This window comes from Rhincodon typus, chromosome 20 (genome assembly GCF_021869965.1).
Source record: "Rhincodon typus isolate 14 chromosome 20, sRhiTyp1.1, whole genome shotgun sequence".
In the NCBI taxonomy this organism is placed as follows: domain Eukaryota; kingdom Metazoa; phylum Chordata; class Chondrichthyes; order Orectolobiformes; family Rhincodontidae; genus Rhincodon; species Rhincodon typus.
The window spans coordinates 20,060,448-20,073,273 of record NC_063351.1 but is presented as its reverse complement, the minus strand read 5'-3'; the positions used below and the strand labels follow the sequence as shown (position 1 = coordinate 20,073,273).

Here is a 12,826-nt window from a genome sequence, read left to right as displayed (position 1 = left end):
GTAATTCTATATGCTGGGGAGAAAAGCTCACAAGTTGGCAAATTCCAGCCCCACAGTTCTTGTTTTATTTGATCCCGTAAAATTAATGAGCAGAAAATCAGTGTTCAATTTTATAACTTGCCACATACTGTTCATGAGAGCACTGATCCCTGCTAAGGGTACCAGCACTTGGAACAACTGCTCATAAATTATTTGTATATCAGTACTCGGAACCCGTTTTAAATTGGCCACAGAGCTTCAAGGAAGATTATGTATGATTGAGCAGAGATTGATGTGGCATTGAATTTCACACAGACAAACCATGGAGATGATTGAGCCGGAGAAAGCAAAGTCACGCCAGTGCAGTGATTGGTGTTTTTTCTGAAGCTGATGTTTGAGATACATGGGGGAAGAATCCCATTGTGATTAGGTGTAGCAAACATTGTAAATGCATTCAGGAAGAATTGCTTCTGATTTCTCTGTGAATAACAACCAGAATAATCACAGACCCGTTAAGGCAGAGAAATCCAGATTTAAATTAGATGGGGGACTGTTTGATGTTGACACTGGGCAGAAGAGAAGAGTGTTGCCATTCTCAGCACTATCATTGTGCTCGGAATGTCGATCTGAACACAACTCATTCTCTGCCTCCTCCAGGAGAAGCCTGCAAAAAGGAATAGTCACTGATGCTGCAAGTAATGACCTTCTTTATTGATTTTGGAGGATTAGTAATCACAGTTATCTAATGTGGGCAGTTGATAATCTGTAGCAATTTTCTGACAGTTTGTTGAGTTCCTTAAGAAGCGACTGTTCAATATAATATTTTAACTACTCACAGTAAGAAATTATGTGACTGTGACAGATGAAAATACTTTGCTGATCCTGAGGTTGTCTGTAAAACAGAGAAGCAGCAGCTTGAAGTGGCGGAATGTTTACCCCCACTTCATGATGCCAGTCTTTGTTCTTCCCTTGGGCTAATGTGGAGGAACTCCTGGTCTTCTCCTAAGAAGATGGTGGCTTGTTTCCCTGCATCGTCTTGCTCCCTCTCTCCCTTCCTACCACTGTTGATAGACATTATTTTGGGGGCTGACTATCTGTGTTGTGTCAATCACCTGTCTAAACCCTCTCAAGCAATGACCATGGGCAGCTATTCATGATGCTAGGATGACTATTGTTCCCTTGCCCACCTCCATTTGAAGGTTAGTTTCCATTCTAAGAACAAAAACTTATTTTTGAAAATATTGCATTCATAATGGATAGTGTGGCACCCAATAAATGTTTTGTTTATGCTTGTGGAAGGTTAGTTATGACTGTAACAAAGTTGAATGAGATGTTATACTATACAGGGAATACAAAATATGGAATATTAAGAGAACACAGTATTTTCCAATTTCCAACACTTTAAAAATCCTGCTAAACTGTCTCTTTCCTATCCATTATGAGGTGAATTCAAAATCTTTTTAAATTCCATTTGTGGTTCGCATTTGGAACAGAAAGCATTGTTCTAGTGTTGATGTAGTATGAATGGAGAATCAATTTACTGTCTTTTTTCAGTGTGAGTCTGTAAGTCTGTTGTTGCCATCATAATCCACTCGCACCTATAAGATGCTTAATTTAAATGTGGGTCAATCTCAGTTTTCTCAAGGAGAGAACATGGAAAAAATACATCAGGTCTCTCCACTTCTTTTTGAAACTGGAAAATTGCAATGAATAATCAAACCATAAGAAAGAAAGGCAAAAATCATCACAAAATAAGCTAAAAATGTATGCAGAATGTTTACCACACTTTTAAAGAATTCTCCCAAATGTGTTTTAATTTTCGTCTGTTTTTACTGTATTCTCTGTGTAGAAGGAAAAGGTCGGGACTATACGCCGACCAAGCTCCTTAAATGATCTAGATCAGAGTCTCGAAGAAAAAGAAAATGAACTTCTTCGAATGCAAGTTATTGAACAGCAAAATATCATTGATGATCTTAGCAAGGTAATAAATCAGTTATTTAAATATATTGGGACAAGGCTGTCTTCATTATTACTTCCAGATTAAATTGTTTCCTTTACATAGATTTGACTTCAGATAGTTTTCAAAAGGTAATAAATTGGCAATGATTAGATTCGAATGTGCACATTCAGCATTTACCCATGATCAAACTTTTCTGGTTGAGTAAATGGTTTATATTATGGCTGTTGCAGAGGTGTGCAGATAAGGTCCCCGATTTGGTTTCTGGTCTAGGCTGAATTTTCTCATTTCAGCTGAAGTGGTGTTGGCTAAATTAAAAGTTATCCCCTTTCTCTGGCTTTGAGGGGAAGAAACTTGTAAGTTGCTATTCTAAAACCTCCATTGGAAGATATGCATCTCTGCATGCCAGCACAGTTTACAATTGTGATCAGCTGCGATGTTACTTCTACCACATCAAATAGAACAGCTATTTTTTACTGCTTTACCACTGCAGTACTCACATTATTAAGCCACTCTACAAAGTCCTGATCCATATTCATTAACATTGCAGTAGAGTCCAACATTTCATCTATTGTAGTTAATTGGACATTTGTGATTTTGTCACATATTGGTTAATATTATTGATTCTGATTTGTACATCAAAAGAATTAGGGTTTGGCTTTGGTTTTCTTTCACAGGTAGCCTAGCCAGCACACCTCCAGGGACAAGCTGCCCTTGTTTTTCATCTTTGATGCATTTGCATGGCCCAGTGTGATGTTAGCTCAAACCTGTCTCCATGGCTGGAGCAAGGAAATCTGAATATTGCTCCAAGTCTCCCAGGCCTGCAGGTGTTTTGTGAACCACTCAGATTACTATATTACTCCACTGCTGTAGAAAAAACAAGAAAAATGTCCAAGTGGTGTAACATTTCCTCAGGAGTCTGGTGTCATGTTATGTCTGAGTTAGCATGCAGTATACCTTAAGAGGCATGTTCATTTTAATATTAGTGTATCATAGCATATGACCTGAGGGTATAAAAGTCTCAGGCTCCATCCTAACAAGGGCCACTTGAAGCATTACCCACTGACGGAAGCATGCTACTGTTTGTAGCTGAAGTGCTTAATATTAACCCAGACACTGAGGTTCCTGGTACTGTCTTGCCACCATCCTATCAATTCAATAAGAAAACAATAAAAGAACTGCGACTGCTGGAAATTTGAAACAAAAACAGGAATTACTGGAAAAGCTCAGCAGGTTTCGCAGCGTCTGTGGAGAGAATTCAGAGTTAACTTTTCGGGTCCAGTGACACACTGATTAATTTAGTATACATGGTCGGCAGGGACGAGTTGGACCGAAGGATCTGCTTCCGTGCTGTACAACTCTATGACTCTATGTTTAAAGCAAAGTTGAATAAGGAAGACAGCGAGATCTAGCCTAAGCAAAGACAGACATCTAAGTCCAATTTGAAAAAAGGAAATGGTGGCAGATCTTAAAGTTGCTGACTGGAATATGACTTTACTGGACCCGAAACATTAACTCTGATTTCTCTCCACAGATGCTGCCAGAACTGCTGAGCTTTTCCAACAATTTCTGTTTTTGTTTCTGATTTATTCATTGCTTGTTTTATGAAGTGCCTGGCATGTTTTGTTTAATTAAAGCTGCAATTTAAATGCTATGGTTTCTACTGTTGTCAACCCAATCTGTTGGTCTGTTGAAAGTATTTGTTCTTTATTAAGTCTGCCATATCAGTGCAAGTTATTATCCTGGCTTCCTGCCATATGAATGAAACATTTTGAATTTGGACTTTGGAAAAAGTAGCTTCAGTTGTGACATGAGGAATAAATTAAGCCAACAAGAAAGAAATCAGTAAAAGTATGGCACTTTTCCATATTTCTAATTATGACTGTTTTATCTTGCCTTTTGCTTTACAGTCACTGTTATTTTCTGATTCCTGTTGCAATTTTTAACTTTTTTTTAGGCATTGGAGACAGCTGGTTATGTCAAGAGTGTCATAGTAAGTAACAGACTCAAATGTTTGTAGCTCAAAAGTGTTAGAAATAAACGTAGTGACATTGATGTTAGTTTCTGAGAAATGTAACATTCTAGATATCGCAAGGTTCTATCCAGCCCTGGTTATGTTCTTTCAGCAGGATGAAGGTGCTAATGTTGGAGGAGTTTATATATCCACTGACAAAGTGGAGAATTATGTACTTCTGAATCATCATAATAACACAGGCAGAAGTATTTTAGGAGCTGTGAAGAAATCAGCAAACCAAACCTGCTCACAAAATTCTAGAAACAAAGTCTACCCCAAACCATGTGGTTCTAAAACAGGCTCCAAAGACTGAGAGAGAATAGTTAGTTTCTAATATTAAGTTCACCCCCACTCATCAATATCCTTACCTTTAAAAAGGGTGCAGTGACAAGACAAGTACCTGTCCATAGGTAAGAATTGCTCAGTACCATTTTCCCCATAATTCTTCCAAAATTCATCAGGATCTAATGCTCCATCAAAACACAATGAGCTGGAGATTTGAATCACAATCAGGGACAAAAGGTTCAATAGATCTACATCACAAAACCTGATCCCAGAGACATTCCTGACCTCAAGCAGCTATGCATTAACCTCTGCTTCCTTGACTCATTTGTGGTACAGGGTCAAGGTGGGTTGGGGATGTTGGAAGTGGCAAATGTTTAGTTAGGGGAACATTTAATGTGATATAAATTGAAACATTGTTGGCATAAGCCAATCATTGGTTTTATTTATCAACGTTGATAAAAGTAGTACAGACAAATGAATCAACGAATAAAATTTACGATGCCTGAATAAAACTTTGTCTAATCTTGTAAATTTAATTAGTCCACATTTTTAATTGGTGCTGAAAAGGGATTGTAAACTTACACTATGAGATGACATTTTGGGCTATTTTATTTTTGAGTGACTTCATCTGTTTTGGTTGCAGGATCGGGATAAGCTTCTACATTACAGAAAACAGAGGAAGAAACTTACAAAATCGAGCAAGGTAAAGTCATAGGCCTTTCAGACAGTTACTAGTGGCTCAATGTGGAAACAGAGCCTTAACAAATACAATTTGTAATTGACACGGAAAATTGGAATGTTTTAAGCTCTTTTAAAGAAAAGGACTGCAACTTTCCAGTTCTGTCTCCCTGCCTGATTCATTGTATAAAAAGCCTGGCTGATATAATTACCTGTGGGAATTTACCTAAGTACACTTGCGAAGTGTAACCTTCACTTTGGCATACCAGCATCAGATTACTTCCAGCAAAAAAATCTCAAAAACATGTACGTGTGTGGGAGTCCTGATAAAGGGTCTTGGCCCAGAACATCGACTCTCCTGCTCCTCTGATGCTGCCTGGCATGCTGTGTTCCTCCAGCTCCATGTTGTATTGACTGTGTATGTAAACTATTTCATTGAAATTTATTTAAGTTAAAAGTAATTGGACCAAAAAGGAAATATGTTGTTGTGAGTACAGACCTTAAATACAGCATATCACATTTTATGTCAGCAACATTAAGATCTTCCGCCATTTTTTTTTAAACTGCAGTATGCTGTAATTAGGTGTCAGTCTTTGCTTAGGCTAGATCTGGCTGTCCTCCTTTATTCAGCTTTATTTTAAACATTTAGGGGTAAGTATCAAAGAATTGGCACACGTTCAGTTTGTGCCTGGCGAGTTGTGCACTGCTGCCAGACTTGAAGAGCCTATGGTAGCGTTGAAATAGAAACCTCATCATTGACGTTGGAATCAGTTGCCAAATGACTGCCAGTTCTGCAGCATAATCCATCTGTCTGTAAAAGTCACCCCGTGGCTTTATGGAAATTTCAGCAGGTAGCGGCCTATCTCCTGATTTGAAATGTCAGGCCCGCAATCTGTCATGTACACTTTCCTTGTGAGATGTGCTGTACAGGAAGAATATTGATCCTATGTTATGAACATAAAATGCCGAGTATCCAGGAGGAGCTTTTGGCCCATGCCAGGTATGCCTCAGGGAATGTGTCCTTATCACAAATTAGGTTATTAAAGAAAGAATGTTTCAAGCCTGCAACTCTTCTCCCTCATCCTACTGCCCCAAACACTAATGTACACAGAGTATCAATCAGTCTCACAGTGTTCAAATATACTGATTTGAGCAAAATACTGGTTAGAAATTAAAAACCATTGAGTCTCTCCAAACTTTGAGTTTTCTTTCACAAAATGATCAAATGTAATTTTTGTCCTTGTTGTAAATTAGGAAAGAATTATGATGGGTGCAGGTGCTCCCTCCACTAGTCTGAAAGGAAAGTCAACCCCAAGCTGACGGGCCAATAATAACACTTCCCTGCAGCCTTAAAGTGCTGTGGGTGGGCTAAGTTGGTGAATAGTGAGCTCCAGAGTGGGCAAGGCCCAGGCAGGAGGCCTCTTGTTTCAGGAATAAGGTTAAATTGGGATGCTTTGTTCTGGGAGATCTTTAACACCTGGGGTAGGTGGTGGCAGTGATGGGCAAAGGTCACCCTGGCAAAGATAGTCCACCCTTCCATCCTGTGATTTTGAACACTTTACAACAGAAAGGAAACCCATTTCTGCCTGTCTGCCCACAATTACTGTGGTCATAATACAAGGCTCAGCTGGGCTTTAAAGGAGCTAAGTTGATTCTTGATTGATTATCTATTTACGTTTCTTGGGAGGGCTGCCAATTTCAACATTGCCCACCCTCTCTGTTCTGAGGGTGAGCTTGAGGGATAATCACTGACATATATTACGTGACCCTCTGTCAAAAGCACACACGGTGGCCACATGTAATATCTAGACCAAGGTCCTAGGATTTTGAATCTTGTTTATCAAGCAGATGCATTTGACCTTAGTGTTTAACCCTATTACTCACTGATAAACATAATTGAAAAAAGAAATGCTGAGCTTGACCATTTATTTTTCTTAAATGCTCCTTGACGTGCAATGCATTTCCAAAGTTAATGGGAGTCGTTTCATCTGATCATATCAGACTGATTTCATGTGTATAATCCTGACAGACAAAATGACTGCAGAATAAAAACCGAAAGAACTGCGGATGCTGTAAATCAGGAACCAAAACAGAAGTTGCTGGAAAAGTTCAGCAGGTCTGGTAGCATCTGTGAAGAAAAAAATCAGAGTTAATGTTTCGGGTCCAGTGACCCTTCCTCAGAACTGACCTGAAATGTTAACTCTGATTTTTTACTTCACTAATGCTGCCAGACCTGCTGAGCTTTTCCAGCAACTTCTGTTTTTGTTCCTGAAAATGACTACAAACATTCCCTTAAGTGCACTTACATACTTTAACCCCTTGTTCCACTGTACTAATACCCATATTATTTGGATAACTTGCCACAAAAGATCTGAAAGAGATTCATGTAATCTGTATCCTGTAATTTTATATAAATTAAAGCTAATTCATTTGGAACATAAGGAAATGTGGACTGTAAAGAAGCTTTCAATATAGCATATTTTCACTGATTTTCTGATGGTCAGATCATTGTTTTTGAAGTGTAAATGGGAGTTCCACATGGAGACACCACAGAATCCCCACTGTTGTAGATTTCAAAGGAATTGCCTGAAAAATTGAAGTCTCTGCTGAGTAATTCACCTACCTCGACCCTCTGAAAGCCACCATTAAATTGGAGCATTTGGAAGGTTCTGCTGAAGTTTAAGTAAACAGTTAGTCAGCAATTGCTGAAATAACTAAGCCCAACTTATATTCAATTGACCCGTGACTTACCATACGTCCCTCAGCTACACCTCTCCCTTAGACTTCCAGGCCCTGATCCGACATTGAGGCTGCCTCCGGACCTGACATCTCCCCCTGCCCCCACCCCACTCCGGATCTGATAACATCCTCACACACTGGACCTGACATTTCCCTCTATTCTGGATCTGAAGGCCCAATCCCCTGCTCCAGAGCTGAGGTTCTAAGCCAGCCCCCAACCCCACTTTGGACCTGACTTTACCACTGCTGGACACGATCCCTAATGGGCACAGACGTAGGTAGACACACACAAACACACGCACAACAACTAACCATCCCCTTCTGCACATACCCCTACAGAAATTGATGCAGTAATTTCTAATATCTGGATTATAAACCAGAATAGCCAATACATTTATATTGCTCAGTGTATTTTTTAATGCATTTGGCAATATTTATGTTTGAAATGAAAGATATGTGAATTTTTAAAAAAAAATCACTAAAACTTTTACTTGTAGGTATAAGAAAGAAAAGTAATTTTTCAGTTTTAGTTTACTTTTTTAAAAAAACTTTGCTCAGCTACCGCTAAGAAAATATTGAGCAAAGCTCTTCAAACACTATTTCACTATTACCAAGAATCTATTATGTTCAGATTTTCTGCATTATATTTTAGCATTTTCAATAAATCCAACAAAAGAATTTGATTGATTGTTACGTAATTTGTACCATTATTGAAAGTTAGTCAGATTTTATCATCCAGGAATGAAATGCCAGGACTGCTCAGTGCTGCCTCCCTGTGGAAAACAATAAAAATACAAAACATGGCAAGTCCTAAAATCATTCCACTTCAATTCAGCATCGCAAGAACAATAGGTATCAAATCCTTGTTCCAAGGCCCCTTAAGTAACTAATAGAAAGGGCAAATGTTCTTACTAATTTTTGTTTCTTAGACTAAACTCCAATGTCCAGAGAAACGTAGAGGCTGAATAGGCTGGGGCTATTTTCCCTGGAGCGCTGAAGGCTGAGGGGTGACCTTACAGAGGTTTATAAAATCATGAGGGGCATGGACAGGGTGAATAGCCAAGGTCTTTACCCCAGAGTAGGCGAGTCCAGAACTAGGGAGCATAGGTTTAAGCTGAGAGGTAAAAGATTTAAAAGGGACCTAAAGGCAACTTTTTCACGCAGAGGGTGGTGTGTGCATGGAATGAGCTGCCAGAGGAAGTGGAGGAAGTTTGTACAATTACAACATTTAAAAGGTATCTGGTTGGGTATATGAACAGGCAGGGTTTAGAGAGAAATGGGCTAAATGCTGGCAAATGGGACTAGATTAATTTAGGAAATCTGGTCGGCATGGAGAGTTAGACCAAAGGGTCTGTTTCCATGTCGTACAGCTCTATGACTCTATAATATACTTTTATGTAGAAATCAACAGAAATCTCAGGGTTGTGAAATGAAGATCATTTCTAGCTCTTGATACTTGCTGAAAAGTCTAATTAAAGTTTGATTCACTTTTCTTGCCATTTGCTTGCTCATTAATAAGTCTTAAAATTGTAATCTACAGAAGCCAGTTGTCGAGACGTTTTTTGGATATGATGATGAAGCCTCACTGGATTCTGATGGTTCCTCCATTTCCTACCAAACTGATAAGACAGATCGAACCCCTTGTACTCCTGAAGATGATCTGGATGAGGTGACAGAAATCAGATTGATCCCTTCTACAAAATAACAACAGACTTTTACTGAGATTACAACCACCATTAAATTGGGCTATTAGAGGTTGCACATTTGAAAGGCTCTGTTGTCAGAAGCTTAGTAAGCTAATGCATTGCATCTTGTAAATGGTACACACTGCTGCCACTGTGCTTTAATGGTGAAGGGAATGAATGGCGAAGTTGGTGGATGGGGTGCGAATCAAGCTCCTGAGTGTTGTTAGAACTGATTCTCCTGCCTTTGCCTATAATAGGCACTTGTTTGTTTTTGCTAATCTTTCTACATTATGTATCTGTTTTTGTGTATCTATAGAAACGTTTACAGTCTGTATTTGAGTTTTTGCAGTTTACTTTCATATTCTCTTTTCTCTTTCTTTATCAGTTTCTTGACTACCCCTTGTTGAATTCTAAAATGATCCCAATCCTCAAGTTTACTAATTTTACATCAATCTCATAAGCCTCCTCCTTTGATTTAAGATAAACATTAACTTCAGTTGTTAGCCATCGTTGATTCTTTGCCTTCTGAGTTGTTTGTGTTTCAGATTTATGCGTATTTATTGAACAACATGTGTTAATATTTAAAAATGCTAACTATTACCACTCATACTAGCACCATTTCCTTTGTTTAGTTTTAAGACCCTAGTTTTGGATTGAATTACATCACATTCAATCATAACGTTAAATTCTGTGATATCATAATTAGTTTTCCCTAAACAAATCTTTGCAATAGGATTATTTGTTTTTCCTTTCTCAATGCACAATTAATCAAATAGCTCATTACCCTGTTGGTTGCTGAACATACTGTTATTGAAAACCATCTCATATTCTTTCCAGGAATTTGTCCTCCACAGCCTTAGTGGTAATTAGGTTCACCCCTTCGTTAAGATATGTGCATGACTATTATAGTTTTGTAGTCTGTGAATGACTCCTGACAATATTTGCTGCTTGTTTTTGTTTCTTAGCTCCACCAAACCTGATTCTAGATCTTGATCCTTCAATCTGAGATCGTATACCACTAATGTGTTGATTGTCCTTTATTAACAGTGCTACCCCCGCTACTGTTTATCATCTTGCTATCATTCCTAACTGTTGAATGCCTTTGAATATTCCTAGTTCCCAGCCTTGGTCATCATACAGCCATTTTTCTGTAATGGACATTATATCATCTGCATTTACATTTGTACTGTAAATGCATTATCATTGCTGTGAATGCTGTATGCATTCATGTAGGGTGCCTTCAGTTATGGCTTTTTAATTTTTTTTTCCAGATTTTGACCTAATTTGATGTTTTGGTTCTGCTGCCATCCAATTGCGCTGACTGTTTTTCTTCCTATCATCACAAGCTTTGATTTGCTCCTTTTTGAATTATCCCTCAGGTTTCCATGCTACTGTCAGACTTGTTTAAATCTGCCCCCCACTCCACCAACACTAGCAAATTTCCCTGTGAGGTTATTGGCCCCATTCTTGTCATAGTGTAACCTGTTGTCTTTATACATGTCCTTCCTGTCCCAGAACTGGGCCCACTGATCAGAAACCTAAAGCTCTCCACCATCTCTTCAGCCACCTATTAATTTACTATATCGTGCTATTTCTATGCTCGTTATCCTGTGGCACGGTGAGTAATTTGGAGATATCTGCCTTTGAATGATTTTTAAGCTCTTTCCCAGCTTTGTAACATCTGCTTTCAGGACCTCATCTTTTTTTCTACCTTGTCTTTGGTGTCAAGGTGGACCATGATCTCTGGTTATTAACTCTTTCCTTTATAAGAACATCCTGCAGCTGCTCTGTGACGTCCTCAAGACTGGCACCAGGGAGGCAACATACTATCTGTGGCTGCAGAATTACCTATCTGTTCCCTGACCTATTGAATTCCATCTTTGCACTTCTCTTCCTCCATTCCTGTGCTGCTCAGCCACTTGTAGTGGGACACACTTGACTGTGGCTACAGTCCTCTAAGGAACTACTGGCCTAACCAGTATCCAAAATGGAAATTCACTTTGTGAGTGAAAAGGACTCAGGATCAGGCAAGCAGTGCAGGAGTCCCCATAGGCTGTCTGGCAGTCGCTCATAAAGAACATAAGAAATAGGAGCAGGAGTAGGCCCTCTGGCCCATACAGCCTGCTCCGCCATTCAATAAAATCATGGTTGATCTTTTCACGGACTCAGCTCCACTTACCCACCTGCTCACCATAACCCTTACTTCCTTTACTGTTCAAAAATCAATCTATCTTTGCCTTAAAAACATTCAATGAGGTAGCCTCAACTGCATCTCTGGGCAGGGAATTCCACAGATTCGTAACCTTTTGGGTGAAGACGTTCCTTTCCAACTCAGTCCTAAATCTGCTGCCCCTTATTTTGAGGCTATGTTCTAGTTTCACCCACCAGTTCAGAACAACCTGCTTGCTTCTATTTAATCTATTCCCTTCATAATTTTATGTGTTTCGATAAGATCCCCCCTCCCATTCTTCTAAATTCTAATGAGTATAGTCGCTGTCTACTCATTCCTTCTCTGTTTGTACTCTCTTAACCCAGCGTGTGACCACTTCAATTAATATGTCATTCATGCTATTCTCACCCTGGTAGATGCACCATAGTAACTCCAAACACTGTTTCAAGTTCCAAAACCCAGAGACCATGGAAAGCAGTTCAGACTTCTCGTATGGGACAGTTTGTGAATTCCTGTACTGTCTGTAAGATAGTATCATTCACCCCATCCCTCCCAATCAATTTCTGAGCAGTCCTGGTTATCTCCCTGTTTCCCAACTGCATGTCCCACTCTCCTTGCAGTGTCAGATGTCACACGACACCAGGTTATAGTCCAACAGGTTTATTTGAAATCATAAGCTTTCGGAGCATTGCCTCTTCGTCAGGTGACATGAGAGAGAAGCACACAGACACAGAATTTACAGGCAGAGAGATCAACAGGCAGAGAAATCAAAAGATCACACAAATGGTGTATGTTGAGCATCGACAGGTCAAGTAATAGGTCTCTGCATGTGACCAAGAGTGTCAGACAGTGTGAGTAAAGTGTTAACAGTTGAATAACCAGCGAAGGGATGACCTATAATCTGATTAAATGAGGAAGAGAGATAATTACAAAAAATTAAAAATACAGTGGTGCTGGAGACAAACCAAATGCCTGGAATAACGTGAGAGTATGAGAGTTGCATGCCGAGGGTCTAACCGAATAAGTAATCCGAAACTGTACAGACTAATTAAGGTAGAGAGATCATAACAATTTATCAAGGTGACGCTGTCAAAACAGGACTGTAAGGAAGATTTTACAGATACATAACAGTGTGGTGGGGTCACATGTAGCGCGACATGAACCCAAGACCACGGTTGAGACAATCTTCATGGGCATGGAATTTGGCTATCAGTCTCTGCTCGGCGATTCTGTTGTATATCTCGAAGACCGCCTTGGAAGACGCTTACCCAAAGATCAGAGGCTGAATGTCCTTGACGGCTGAAGTGTTCCCTGACTGG

At 39.4% G+C, this 12,826-nt stretch overlaps 1 protein-coding gene across 1 annotated transcript in view; it reads left to right on the top strand.

Annotated features, from left to right (window-relative positions):
- jakmip3 (Janus kinase and microtubule interacting protein 3) overlaps positions 1 to 12,826 on the top strand; it is a 179,795-nt gene that overhangs the window by 118,054 nt on the left and 48,915 nt on the right. Inside the window, exons 6-9 of the mRNA XM_048608918.1 lie at positions 1,829 to 1,960; positions 3,894 to 3,929; positions 4,879 to 4,938; positions 9,193 to 9,321. Of these exons, the coding sequence (XP_048464875.1) occupies positions 1,829 to 1,960; positions 3,894 to 3,929; positions 4,879 to 4,938; positions 9,193 to 9,321 (357 nt within the window). The remainder of the gene's footprint in view (positions 1 to 1,828; positions 1,961 to 3,893; positions 3,930 to 4,878; positions 4,939 to 9,192; positions 9,322 to 12,826) is intronic.